Source organism: Porites lutea, chromosome 1, assembly GCF_958299795.1.
Source record: "Porites lutea chromosome 1, jaPorLute2.1, whole genome shotgun sequence".
NCBI classification, from domain to species: Eukaryota; Metazoa; Cnidaria; class Anthozoa; order Scleractinia; family Poritidae; genus Porites; species Porites lutea.
This window is the reverse complement of record NC_133201.1, coordinates 11,982,108-11,997,106: the sequence shown is the minus strand read 5'-3', so window position 1 is coordinate 11,997,106 and position 14,999 is coordinate 11,982,108. Positions and strand designations below refer to the sequence as shown.

At 36.0% G+C, this 14,999-nt stretch overlaps 2 protein-coding genes across 2 annotated transcripts in view; one reads left to right on the top strand and one right to left on the bottom strand.

Moving 5' to 3' along the window:
- The first annotated feature begins 1,839 nt into the window (after positions 1-1,839).
- LOC140949649 (uncharacterized) lies at positions 1,840-10,810 on the top strand. Its single transcript, XM_073398822.1, has 8 exons — positions 1,840-1,909; positions 3,381-3,640; positions 3,817-3,931; positions 4,133-4,258; positions 4,347-4,454; positions 6,022-6,200; positions 9,413-9,737; positions 10,767-10,810. The coding sequence occupies exons 1-8, from the start codon at positions 1,840-1,842 to the stop codon at positions 10,808-10,810; spliced, it is 1,227 nt and encodes a 408-aa protein (XP_073254923.1).
- A 2,682-nt stretch (positions 10,811-13,492) lies between these two features.
- The window catches only part of LOC140949553 (uncharacterized), a 10,827-nt gene continuing 9,320 nt past the window's right edge, over positions 13,493-14,999 (bottom strand). The window contains exon 6 of the mRNA XM_073398747.1: positions 13,493-14,049. Coding sequence (XP_073254848.1) covers positions 13,628-14,049 — 422 coding nt within the window. The 3' untranslated portion in view covers positions 13,493-13,627. The remainder of the gene's footprint in view (positions 14,050-14,999) is intronic.

Genomic DNA, 14,999 nt, shown 5'->3' with positions numbered 1-14,999 from the left:
CACGGTCAGGTCCAAAACAGCTAACAAAAACTTATAACAAAGGGTTTCCCAACCATTCCTCTTTAATTAACTATGTCTCTATTGTATTATTAAACATACAATTAATTATGCAGAATGGAATGGGACACCATTTGCAACAAGGGGTAATGCATGCATAACATTGCCTCGTAACATTGAAGGTGTTCCAGATTAGAGTTCATTTTTAAAGTCACCAAAAGGCACGTTTTGCTTCTTGATTTAGTCGTAAACAGCTCCTGCTTAACAATATCAAATACGCCAACAATGTTCAAATTGCAAGCGCTATGTTGCACAAAAGGAGGAAGACATCTTTTTCTGACCCTTCATCCGTATTATTGGTAATACATTATAGGCAACTGCCAATCAGAGAGCCCGTAGTATTATTTGATTTTCTAACTATTATTGTTAGACACCAACGTACACATCACGCGATGGTCCTGTGAAATTGAGAAATGTACAGATGAAAAAAAAAAAAAAAAAAAAAAAAAAATCGTTACCCCTTATGTGAGATGCGTGTCTTATTATGCATTGTAGAATTGTAACGTGTGTACACCTGATTGAAAAAACGTTGTCGCTCAGAAAAAAAAAAACAACAGCAACAAAAAAAAAACATAAACGATCGGACCTAATAGACTTATCGGTAGAACTTTATTAGTATTATTGCAAATTTAAAGTTCTTTTCAGAAATGTTTAAATTATCGAACCTTTGGCGACGATGCATTCCCAAAAGACGTCAAATGGTTTCCAGTTTTCAAGGCGATAAGCTCAAAACTTCTCCTGTGCTGAACACATAAGAGATGTTTAAGGTAAAGAGCGTAGCCATTTCGCTAACGCACACTTGAAAATCATAAGACAGGACCTAAAAGCCTAAAAGAAAGTGAAAAGACAATGGCATGCCTGAATCTACTCCAGGGATGATTGTACCCGCACGAGCATCTCGTGACAATGTAAACTTTTGTCAAAAGAACTTTGAATTTGTTTTGTTAATGAACAAAATACCCCTAAATCCTTGAAGCCTCGTTATACTTTTTAGAGACAACGTTTCTTTGAATCAGGTACAAATAAACTTGAGCAAATTGTCCACAGTGGAGCTATGTTTATCACACACTGAAATACAAATCGTTTGCCGTCTATATACAACAAAAGACGCATAATTCGCCGTGAGTTTTTTGGTACTTTTAAACTCTGAAAACCCTAAAACTGAATGATAATTTTCTGCTATTATTTCTCTCGAATATAAGTTAACCACCTGGAAAGGTTTTTCAAAGCAGGATATCGATTACGTGCAGTATAACGATTGCGTGCATTTCGTTGTTTGCGCGCTCTAAAATAACAATTCAAAATTGACAAGCATGTTTTAAATAAAAGAAACATGAACCCTCGCAATTTTCAGAGTAGGCTTTTCAATGCTTCCAGCGATAAAAAACCGCTCGTGATACGTTTTTTTTTTTTTTAAATAGTATTTTGTTGTTGTTGTAGTTGTTGTTGTTTTTGCAAGAGAAAGATAAAGCTCTATATCACTAAATAGTTCCTAGTATCTCGTACTACGGTATCCCTATAAATGTATATTAGCTATGCTTTATACTTGGATGTTTATTAGAACGCTTTAACAACATTGTAAAACTGACAAACAAATTAATAATTAAAAATAATGCTCGCATCTTGCGGCGCGGACTTAAAGAAGGATACATAAGTTTATTAACGTTTGTTATTATCTTACTCAGTGATTCGTTTATTTAATCGAATCGACACGGAGGTTGGCAAAGCCTTGGATAACCAAAGGCTTACTCACTCATTCTTTATCCCCCTCGTTTTTTAAACATGGTCTGCACTCTTATCTGTCAGTGGATAATTCTTGCGTATGTTGGTATAACCTATTTTGTAAATGGAGGTAAGAATGAAAAAGCTGAAATGCGTGCTAGTTTAACATAATGTAGCCTGATTCTGTCTGCAGCTAGGTGTGATATTTCGTATCACGTATATATTAATTTTTTTTTTTTCTACATCGAATCGAGAACCATACAAATACGGCTGGACTTCCGTCGTTGTTAACCACGTTTTTTTTGTTTGTTTGTTGTTGTTTTATTTTTTGTCCTTCTTTTTTGTTTGTTATAGTTAGGATAGATTAGATCAAATTCCATACTTTTATAGTTATTTTTATTCAATAAATGCTGAAAAAATACATAGTTAAAAACATAGCGCGTGTGCTTTGCCCTATACAAGTCCTATTCAGCCGCTAAAGGAGATTTTTCCCCGGTGACTTGTTCAGTTGTGTTTTTTGTCTCTTTTCCTAAGAATTAGGTACCCAAAAATCGGCGGCAATGATGAAAAACTTTCTAGCGTCTTTTGAATTTAGGTTCTAGCCACTCAAAAGCAAAAGCGGTGAAGATCTTTCGCAAATAAGAGAGCCAGAATCGTCGAAAAGTCTGCCTTCAAGACTGACATTCAGCTGGAAAAAACATCACGTCGGGAAATATCAAATTTGTATAAAGTATCCTCCGTTTTTACCGTTTGTTCACCCATTACAAAACAAGTTAATTATCGAGTACGGCTCAACAGTGCAAAATTATGCACTTTTGTTATCGCCGAACAATCCGACTGATGCATGAAAATTTCAAGAAGACAAAAATTTATTACTCACAAAAACAACTGCTGCCAGGTCTTCTCAACTAGAAGCCGTAACGACTAGCCAATTATTTTGTTTGCAAATGAATATAAAGTAGGATGATTAATATTAATTATTTCGATATCAGACTGAAAACAAAAACTTAATTTGATTTGCGAGTTTTAAGACAAGAAAATTACCCCTATCTAGGAATATTTCGAAATTCCCTTTCTAAAATGTAAAACGATGATAATTTTCGGAATTTCTTTTTTAGATCAAACTGGTAACTGTTTACTATCATCTTATTTTTTTTTTTATAGGTGGGGGAGAGGGGAGAGGCAGAGGCGTTTTTCCTGTTTTTTTTTGGGGGGGGGAGGGAGGGAGGGGTGGGAAAGTATTGTCCACTCAGGGCCAGTTAAAAATATAATAACCATGTTTTCTTGTCAATAGGTTCATTTTTTTTTTCCATATCTGGTGCAACTGATGGTAACCATATACCATTTTCCTTGTATAGTGTATTTGAAATGACCACCCCCCTCCCATCAAAACTCAAATGATTGTCGCAGGGGGACAGGTCAGCAACGTCTTCAGGGTAGAGGGTCTACACGTTTTTCTCATATATTTCGAGACAATGATTTCAGCACTACGTCCGGATAAATTCACAAAAAAGGAAACTTAAGTAAACTGGTGGACTTAGCCCAATACAAGTTTGATAATTTACAAAAAAGCCAATATATGTTACTATAATTTTTTGTAGATGGAAGTTGTCGGGCTGTTCGCTTTCAAGAGCGAATAGAAAACAAGGTTTTAACCAATTACGTCTTCAAAAGCTACCGGGGAATTAACGAGGAAATGTGCGAGGTAAATTGCTTTTTAGAACTGGGGTGCGTGTCCTATAATCACGGTACAATGGACGATGGACTGTTCCTGTGTGAGCTGAATGACAGAGAGCACATGGAAGTGCCTTCGAGTGAACTGGTGACAAAAGACGGGTTTATATATCGTGCAATATCAATAGTAAGTGGCAAATTAAGCTTGTGTTATTCATTAATGAGGAACCTGCTTCCTTGAAATTAACTTAGTCTCTCTTTATTTTGAATCATAAACTCAAAAGCGTTGATGACACTGATACCGCTTGCAAATTATTATTATTTTTTATCTTATCTTTTCTTTTTTTTTTTTTTTTTTTTCAGAATTTTTGTGCTAGTAATCCTTGCTCAAGCAACTCAACTTGTCAAACAGGATTTGGCAAGCAAGGGTTTCGCTGTTTGTGTCCACGCGGTTATCTTGGCGACAATTGTGAATTGGGTAAATGAATATAAAATAAATAAATTGATGAATAGAGGATTAGAGGAATAGTTTAATAAATGAATGAATGAACGAATTGAAGAACAAAGAGATATCCAGACAGAACGATTTATTCTGCGCATGTCTACTGATAAACTGAAAATACTGACCTTTTCGAACGCAACTGTAGAAGTAATATATATTTTTTTCCTTTGTTTAAAGATGTTGATGAATGCAGCTCGTCTAAACATAATAACTGTTCATCTAATGCTGACTGTTCTAATTTACCTGGCTCTTTTAAATGCGATTGCAAATCTGGATACACAGGAGATGGCGTGGATTGTGCTGGTAGGATTCTTGAATCTTAGTTAAGAGTTCCCCTTGAGTCATTTCATATAATCACCTTCTTACATTTAACTCTGATACCATTTCACAGAATTAGCTGACTGCAAGGATGTTTTAAAAGTGACTGGGATATACCACATTACGAATCACGGACTGGAGTCATTTCCAGTTTACTGCGATCAGTCTGATGATGGAGGAGGTAATAGACTGTAGCTTAATTGTTCAGTGTATAATTGCAAAAGAACATAATACGGAGGGCCCAAACCACCCAACAGAGGGTTCTTCAAAGAGTGGAAAGTTTGGTTAATTTGCAATAACATTTTGCCTCAAACAAAAACTTAAAATTACGTGGTCAACATCCGAGATCTATCGGGTTAGTTTGGTCAAAAAAGTAAAAGAAAAAGTAAATGATACACAAATATAGCCTGAATGATTCCTTTTAAGGGTGGTTTGGCGTCACCGTGGACGAAAATGTTGATTAGGTAGATCTTACTAAGCTTAACATCAGACTCTCCTTTAATGTACCGAAACAATACAAAACTTGAAGCTACTGGGAACTACAAAAATAATATTAATAATAATAAAAAAAATCTGGCTGCATATTCTTGTTTCTTAGAATTCCACAAAATATATCTGACATAATACACACTCTTTTCCGCCAATTTATGCACACATCATTGTTTTTAAACGCTTCCCGACAGATTACATATTCCCAAAAGAATTAATTTGAAGAGAGCAATTTAAGCTTTTATACTACTACATGAGAAATTTCTGCAATCTTATTGGCTTAGAGCAGTGGTATTTCAGCTTAATTTGAACTACCTACATGTGAAAATTACAAACTTTTTGTGGGTAGCAGTATAAACAAATAATATCATGATTTATACGTGATAATTGTCATAAATACCACTCGTGATATTTCAAAATTGTCTCAAATTTCACCCGCCTAACGGCTCCAGAAATTACGTACAACAGTTTCGAAATATCAGTCGTGGTATTTATGCCAAATATCACTACAAATCATGCTATTACCTATACAAATGTTAGGGGGGTGGGGGGGGGGGGGGGTTGGGGCAAACATAGTTTATTATTAAGGTTTATTTAATACTGTGTAAGCGTGTGGGGCTGTTGCGGGGAAGGTCGTAAACAAGACCTTGAAGCCCTCCAAAACCGGGCTGCTAGGATAGTGGCTTGTACTGTGCGCAGCAAGCAGGCATTGGACGTTCTGAAATGGCCCACCTTGGAGGAGCACCGACGTCAATCTGTTTTTAAACTCGTTAAGAAATGCCTGCAAGGTCAATGTCTCCAGTATTTTAAACAATATTTTAAACGTAATAATACAATCCATGCGCGCGCTACTAGACAAAGCAACCTCTTACATCCGCCTGCTGTGAGAACTGAAATTGCAAAAAGATCCTTCTATTATTATGGTTGCACTCTTTTTGACGAATTATCTTAATGATATTTCGTGTTTTACATCTTTTAATCTTTTAATTGAAAATAGTTTTCTATTTATATTATTACCTGTATTAGTGTAATGTTTATATGTTTAGTGTGTTTTTGTGCGTTGTTGCCCAGGGCTCCCATTGATAACAGACAGCTTTTTGCGTCTGAAGGGGCTACCCTGAGCGGTATAAATTAATAAAGGTTCTTCTTCTATGTTCAATTGAAAAATATATAGTCAATAGGTCACTTTGCGCCTTTCCGTCCTTTGGTGAATAGCAGTCATATGTACTTTGCTTCGCCTTTTTTTTTTCCTCTTGTAGGGTGGACGATGGTATTCAAAATCGTAGGCGGCGTAGCACCTGAGAATGTCGACGATGTGTGGACTTCTTCGGACACAGTCTCAGAAAATGTAAATGCTGCCTTAGACGTAACTACAGCTCACCAAGGACACTACAAAAATCGTATTATACAGAACTGGGAGGCATTTAATCCCCGGGAGGTTTGTTTACACTCTCATAAAATGTCGAAGTGGAAGCTTAAAGCCACAATAAGAACAAACTAGATCAGAGATTCTAGCTGCATATTCTTATATATTCATGACTGAAGAAGTTAAATCGAATTGAATATTTTCTCTTCTAATAAAAATTGTTTCTTTGGCAAATTTAAGCTCATTAAAAAGGAGAATTTTATATTTAAATTTTAATGCGTTTACAGAATTGTGACAAAAAAGGTTAAAATATAAGTAAACTTTGCACAGGTTTTTAATAGAAGTTAGCACAAAACAGAGAGGTTCAGTAAGTCAAGCAGCATAGGCCATTGCTTCTTTGAGCATGATACGATCAGCAATGACCATGATTATAGAAACGAACTGTGGACTCCAGCTTAGAACTTACTTCCGAGAAAACTGGGATCAGGAAAAGATTATAAAGTCACGTTTAAGACAAGGGGCAAACGTCAGACTCAAGCTAAGAATTCCTTAGAATGGAAAATAAGCAAATAACAACTGTCCAGAACAGTTCTCATGGATAAAACTGGCGTGAAACTATACTTATTTTTTAAGTAGAGGTAATAAACAGTAAACGACAATTAAGGGGAAAACTTGGTCACGTGGTACAAATTCACGTCTGTTGTCTCTCTCTCTCTCTCCAATATCTCTAACAAGTGAATTAAGACCAAGTACAAAAACGATGGGATTACTATCAATAAAAGGTGTGTCAAAAAATTTATAAAAGAAAAAGTTAGGATCGATGAGTCAGTGTTTGAGACAGACGAAATGGCGGAAACCAACGACCATGAGTGTGCGGTGGTGGTGGCCGAAATAATTGGAATTCGGGCGAGGCGAAAGAACGAGAAGAAGTCTTAAAAGTCTTAAAAAAGAGAAATGACTATACGCAGATGAATAAACGTTTTATAATAACTGATTGATCTGTTACGTGCTGATTGGTCGAGAGCTATAGTCGATAAGAGTACAGACCATAGAAACAACGTATTGGTGGCGCAGTATGTTTTTCTCTTTCTTGCTCGCGCGCGAATTTCCGAGAGACGTTAACCGAAATGAACGTCTAAACTATCAAGAATATGTTATTGTAAAAAGCAAAACGACACCAGTTTTCCATGGTATATACTCCTATCCACTATACAAATTACGTCAAAATGTTCAAAAGTTTTGAGTTGGTAATTAAATTGTAAATTGATTAAGTGAATTGTAGATTTATAAATGCTGACCCTGGCTTCAAGGAATAAAAGCAAGCCCTAGGGATGGTACTATTCTGCAGCATCCGATACAATGCATGACGTCCTTAATATCAAATGAAAATAATATTCAGTTCTGAAAAAAGAGACTGAGTGGGTGCATGAATAGTAGAGTATAGATGCCTTTGATCGAATAAGTATAAGACTTACGTTATTATTAAAGACCTTTAGATTCAAGGACAAGAACGACTACGAGTACGAGATTTAACTGAAATTTTTGTTGCATACTCTAAGAAAATAGACACCCTGGAAACCCGCGTTGTAATTTTAATTCACCAGAAATGTTAGCATTGTTGTCTTTTTTAGTGAAGGAGGTTAAGCCCTCTCCAGATCGCTAAAATGATTAAACTTCTAACATTTGACAATTTATTTCGGTCACTATGACGTTCTCGCTAAAATCGTAGTAGAATGATGACGACTATCACATTTTTCCGTTAATATGACGCTGCTTCATGATCATGAGCGAGCAATACTAACAATTATTGGATGAGGTTTTTTTTTTGATATTGAGAATAATTAACGTCAAGGTAGGGGTTATCAGCCGAAGCCGAAGGCTGAGGCTGATAACCCTTACTGAGACCCTAATTATTCTGGATATCACAAAAACCGAATCTAATAATTGTTTTATTATACATTGAACGAATCCTTCCTTTCTCGCTTCGACATGAAATGTTTTCAAAGTTTGTGCCAACTCTTTCTTTTCCTCAGGTTCTCTCAGTTTTTTCTCTTTCACGTAATCAGCAAACAGCTCCTTTGCCACCTTCGTCGACCTTTCTGTGTTTGTCATCCTTGTCTTCAACTATTTTTTCGATGTCTTGCTCGGTCAACGAAGCAAACATGAAAGTCATGTTTTTGCTTCTTCATTGACAGAAAGCAACACAAAGCGCGCGAACTTGACATGATTAACCTTAGAAATCATGCACTGCGGTCATACATGACATGATTACCCGTGACCTTGAGTGTCCTTGACATGATTATTATATAATCTGCAGCTAGATGACGTCCCAGGCGCTGATTTCGAAAAATCACTGTACGCTTACGGCCAATCAGAAAAGAAATAGTGAGTTGAATGTATAATAATTATTGGTATTGAGAAAATTTCGTTCTCGTGGTCGTCCTCGGATTAGAATCTAAAGGGATATCTATTAACTCAACAGACCTGTAATATATAGCCGATCTCTCATTTTCTTTGTTTGGTTTATCAATGTGATTGTTACGTTAAATCTATTTAGTTTTCAGTATCTTCAAATTTCATTCCTCTTGATATTGCCACTAAAACTAAAGAATGATACGGTCATTTCTACTGCTATTGCGATCGTGATCCTTATCTTAAATTAAACGTTGGAAAACAGTGATGCATACATATAGATTTGCAACATGTTTGCTTAGATTTTTTCAGAAAGCAAACATTATTTTTCCACAGAGAGCAAATCTGGAGTAAATGTACACCGGATTTGTTGACTTGCGGAGGTATCAAATACGAAGCAAATGTAAAGTAGATTTCAGGTTTACGTCGTATTTGCACGCAATTTTCGACGGAATAAATATCTGTGTTTGTATCATAATTACTTCTGGTGATAATTTTGGTCAAATTTAGAGGGCTAAATTTGCACCATATTTACTTCTGTTGCAAACCTGTTTAAATCCGTTTTTTCGTGCAGTGTTAAGAATTCTACCGTGTTAAGGAAACAAAGGAACATAGCGTGTTAAAAAACACAAAGAATTCTAGCGTGTTATAAAAACAAAGCTCTACCGTGTTAACCAGATATGAACAATGGCTACGAACACGCTTCCCAGTATCAATTGTTTTTATGCGCATATCTGCACGGTAAGCGTGTCATGTCATCAGCGTGCGAGCGTGTTATAACGTGCCGTGTGCGTGCGTTCACCTTATTCCCTGAAATCCCGTGGAGGGTCACATTTGCAATGACACTGTTTTTCTCATTGTCATTTCTATAGGCCAGAGTGGTGCTTTACAATGGTGGAGTCGAGTTGGTCTCTCTAAAGTTCAGTGCTTTGGGAACAGATAACTTGAATTGGTTTTCACAAAATATGCTTCTTGAATCACCCTGGGGTGATCTTAAGTCCTCGGGAAATTTGAACATGTTTTCGATTCCTGGCGGTCATCGTAATTTTGAGATTAGTCTTCCATATGGAGCTTGCGAAACTGACGCAGGCTGGCTTTTGATAACAATTGATCGTGGCTGTGCATGGGAGCGTCGCCTTCCCTATCCGAGTGTTATATACAGCAAACTAGGAACGTCTGTAAACTGGAACGACTATGGTATGCAGGCATACAGGTTTATTTTTACAACTTATAAAACAATTCATTGAACTGACAAAAAAAACAACAAAAAAACAAAAAAAAAACACGGAATCAAGTTTCGACCCAGATAACTGACGTTGGCCATACCATCGTAACACCGGATGCATTTGTTTAAACAAGTTATGTTTTTTGTGTTTGTTTGTTAGTCAATCGTCATGTACCATTTTCGTTTTATGAAGACAAAATCTGCCTACAGTTGAACCTCTCTAATACGGACACCAAAGGGACAGAGCGAGGTGTCCGTATATAAGAGGTGACAATGATGACGTCCTTTTATGAATCCACTTACAGTTTTAAGTGTTCAGTAGCTAAAACCAGGCTCACACTCTTAAAAGTAGTAACGTGAAGTACAATAATTCTTAAAGCGTCTTTTACTATTTTGCAAGTGCAGTAAACAGCAACTAGAGTACAAATTGTAATAGCCAAAATCTTGCTATATGTAGTTATTGAAGCCTTCAAAAAGTCGGTTATGTTCCTCTGTACACCTCTCGCAAATCGTTCTTGGTATACAGTGGCTGGGCTTTTGAAATCACCTTGCATAGCTCATCAGCCAGACTAGACGGGATTCACCCTGTGCAGATTCACCTGATCGGGATTCGAGATTTACCTGATCACCGTATAATAAAGAGGTTAAGTTTATATGAAGTTACTCTCTGGGGCCGAGATTCAGAGTCCGTTGTCCGTATTACAAAGAGTCCGTATTATAGATTTTTTTTTTTTTTTTTAAGAAAATATATGAGAATTTTGTCGGGACATTGGAAACTGTCCGTAATAGAGAGATGTCCTTATTAGAGAGGTGTCCGTACCAAGAGGTTCGACTGTAATAAAAACGCCACCAAGGTTAACTGGGGGAATTATGTGAAAGATGTAGGTAGATAGTTCCATCATGCATTCGCCATTTTATTATTGCCTTTTTTTTTCTGAATTGTAACTCGAATTTGGACGTAACGGTTTTTTCCCATTTGTTTTTTTCTGATTTGGTTGCAGGTGATATTGGACTTGCAGAAGTAATGGTAGTGTACATTCGATGATGAGGTGGGTGCACAAGAACGACAGCAGTAAGAATGTAAATCTGGTGAAAAGAACAAGGGATAATTGATTCAGTGTTTAGGGTGGCCCCAACCTATATTTATAAGCGTGAGAGTTATGTTTTTTGATCGCGTTTTTCGAAAAGAACGATTTAACTGTTTTCTATGATTTTTGGTATCCTTAGTAACAAATGGTCGAAATTTTGGGAATTGTTATTTATTTTGTTGTAGGTTAAAAAAAATATGAGATATCGGCGTATATTTAAAGCCGAATTTTACAACAAACAAAAATGTAAATAACTTCGAATCCCATGGCAGATTTTTCCCCAACTTCAGCAAATAAGCTTTAGAGCTCGAGACCATAGAACTCGCTGCACAAAATACTAGTCACATTCAACCTTAAATTGTTACGCTTACACATTTCTGAAAGTTGACTCACAAATCGTGGAAGAGTGCCGACGGGCTATCTCCTATTTGAAAGGGTATTCTTACCCAAAGCGCGGCGCGCTTTACTGTAAGAATCTATTCAGAAACCTACGGCAAATACAGTTAGCAATACAAGAAGAACGACTTTTATTATCCTGAGTGCTAGCTGATATTAAAGAATTTCTATTCATCAAACTTACTTAGTATTTGTCCCTTCTGGAGCCCCTTTTAGACCCCTTTCACGGACCCACTTCTGGACCCCTCATTTTGTTTTTAAATAAAGAAATTAAAAATAAATAAAAAAATAAAAAAAATAAGCAAGCAAGCAATTAACATATAATACGGTCCCGTACCGTCATTCTTTCTTAAACATTTTGCCATGAAGCACGAAAGGTGACCGCAGGAAGTGCTTCTCAGATACAAATTAATTTTCTAAGGCTGACAAACGACTATATCGCTAGTATCCGCAAAACTTTGCGCAATGACTTCTTGCGACTTTGTTTGCGAAGGCTACGAGTTCTACTACTAGAAACTGCCGCCGGCATTTTGTTCCACCATCTTGGTTTTACCGCTTACCGATACCAACAAAGTCACATAACACTACGTATATTGACAGAATTCTAGAATTGTTCCTTTAAGTGTTATTTTGATTTTTTTTCCGCACTTTGCGAACTTATTGAAATAACTAGGAAACTTACAATGCAGTTTATAGATGGTTTTCTTTCTAAATTAAAGGTTGCCGTTTACTTTTACATTAATACAACAATATTTTTTTTCTATTTGTTATGCGCATTTTGAGCCTATCCAAAAACTCAAGTTTTTATTATTTTTAAGTTCGCCATGTAAATTTGTTTTGAACAATTTTAAAGGTCAATCTTTCGAATCTTAAAACCTAGTGACAATTTGAATAGCTCAAAGAGTAGAAATGTAAATTTTTAACAGCCATTTGTTTCACAAGCGGGGAGAATCAATATGCTAGAATTTCACATCTAATATCATAGGTGACGAATTACTCCTTAATTTTGGCGCGAAATTTCAGCATTAATTTGTAATTTCACATGTGAAACTACTAAATTGCCATGGCAACCTGCCGTACGTCTCAGTGTCAAGATGGCGACGAAGTTTTAAAATGTCATGAATGAAGATGTCAGGGCATAAAAAGACGCTTTATAAATCTGAACACACGAAAGAGCGAATCAAGAAGAATTCTTAGAGGTATTTTGTCGAAAATTTCCGAAAACTTAAGCCAAATTTCAGCTCTAAACGTTTGAGAGAGTGGAGTTCACGATCGATCGATGCGATCCAGGATAAACAAGTCAAAAATCCTCGATTGCTAAGGTAATTCGTCACCCATGATATTAACAGGTAATCAAATGGTATACTCGTGAAATTAGGGAATAATTTCACTTGCGTTTTGTCCAAATCCTAATAATTTTCCTCGCCTAAAGACTCTGGAAATTATAACGATTTGGACAAAACGCGCGTGAAATTATTCCCTAATTTCACTCGTCACCATTTGATTACACATACAAATACTTCCTATAGAAATTAACCCTTTTCAACCAGTTTTTGAGCTCAAAATTTGCAAGATGGGACCACCTTGTATTGTTCCATTCAACAGCAAATTGTTGTTGCTCGAATTATCAATTAGTCGTGTCAGTAGTATGCCTAAAATGTATTTTTCGGCTTCATTTAAAACTAATTATTTAATTAATTCAAAATATTTCCCCATTTCTGATTGGTTAAAACCACATGCATAATTCACCATAACCAGCGACAGTTGACCAAATTTGGCAAGGATTGTGTCATATTGTACCGATGACGTCAAAATGACGTCAAGTACAACCTGGTTGTAGGTTATTGAACCATTAACCAAGAAAACCTGGGGACGAGGTTCAGTTGTTTTGGTAGTGAGAACAGAATGACAGAACAGTCGGCGGAGCATTTTACTGGTTTCACGGTGAAATATTGTTTATAAACAAGGCAACAACAGCATGAAGAAGGACGACATCTGCTATTTGGAGGATATTTGCAGACCTGAACAGACCTTTATCTCCTAAACTTCCCGATAAAGATGCACTATCGATATGAACTTACTTCGACCAAGTTTAGCATGTGTTAGCTTGTATTCAAACTAGGAATTATTTGGAGGAATAATAAAATAATTATTGGATTTGGCTTTCGTAGGATATGAAGAATTCTGCAGATCGAGGAGGGTGTTATCCACCTCGGCCGAATTTCTAAATAATTATAGCCAAACGTCTAAAAAAAGACCGCTTAAAATCAATATCATAATATTTGGAACAGAAAATTGTTTCTAAGACAGAAATTAAGGAATTCTAGGAATGGGCGTCCGAAATATATACACAATCATTTACTATCCTTGAGTGAAAGTTATAATTTTTCACATATAAATCCTTTCGCTTCTGAGCATGTATCATCAAACCATGTTGCGTCATAATAATACCATCCATAATACCATCTAAAGCGCCATCCCTCAATTATAGCTCCGCAGTCTTGATTGTTGTAATCATTAGGTTGGTCACCTTCCCAGTTTGTATACCCAGTCAATTCAGTTCCATCAGTCCATTTCCATTCACCTTCATTGAGAGAGTCGGAGAGTCCAATCCAGTATAAATCGTTTGCGTCCGCCAAAATATGTGTTTTCAAAAATTGACTTTCACCAGCAGATTCAATTTTCGCTAAGATGCCACCCAAATTCTGGCAGTTATGTTTAGCATTTTCCCAATCCTGAGGTAAAGTGCACAATGTATAATACGACTCCCCAAATCCTCCTGTCCACTGTGCTTCGCAGGCTAAAAAAAATAAATTTAGTTAAAACCTCCTTCGACTATGGCCTTGACTACCATCACACATTACGACTGCTAGTCGACTGTAGTAGATTGTTTATTTTACAGTATTGCAGAATCTGGTTTATAGTAACTTATTAGAAAGCAAAGTAAATATTTGTCTTTTTTTTATACTAATGAAAATAAGTTACATTACTTTCACTTGATAATTTCATAGAGTTCCTTGTATTCATAAATAAGTATTTAAATCTTATTACTTACCTTTCACAGCATAATCACCAGGATATATGACCATTTGTATTTTTTGCTTAGCTTGGTTTCTTTTCAATGAAAGGCTATTATTATTTTTATTTGTCTTATTTATTTATTTCAGTATTTATTTAGGTTTGCTGTGCAGAGTTTTTCTCAAACTGAAATAGGAATTTGGTTCATTCTTAACTTGTTTTGATTTACACAATGGACATGACCTATTTTCTCTGGGCTCATGATCGACCGGATAGCGGCCTTCTTAAATCACAAGTTTTTTACTACATATCTTAATCTTAAATAAACTCGGTGCGTCATTAAAATGCCTTAACTGATGCAAATAATTGCTAAACAATATCTTTCCCTTAAAAAGTTAACACATTCTACAGACTCATGTATCACCAGAAAGATAAAGAGGACATTACATGGCCGCGCGGTGATAGGGAATTTCTCTTCGAGTGTTGAATGATATTTCACGAGTGAGCGCAACGAACGAGTGAATAATTTTGTTTTCAGTTATTCATGTTATTTCATTATTTCATTTTATTTTAATAATTTCTTTTAGTTTTTAACTCGAGAAGAGAAGTACCAATTTAATTCAAATCCATTTCTCTTTAATAGTTTTTTTTACATGTGAAAGGCGCAATTTATTTGGTAAACATAGCAACGGAGATCTTTTTTAAGTCTGAAGATAACATCTTATTTTGACG

Bases quoted from the DNA above. Each gene is read 5' to 3' on its own strand.
- LOC140949649 (XM_073398822.1), top strand. From the start codon at position 1,840: ATGGTCTGCACTCTTATCTGTCAGTGGATAATTCTTGCGTATGTTGGT. The intron at 3,641-3,816 runs GTAAGTGGCAAA...TTTTTTTTTCAG, and splicing joins TATATCGTGCAATATCAATA to AATTTTTGTGCTAGTAATCC. The intron at 4,455-6,021 runs GTAATAGACTGT...TTCCTCTTGTAG, and splicing joins TCAGTCTGATGATGGAGGAG to GGTGGACGATGGTATTCAAA.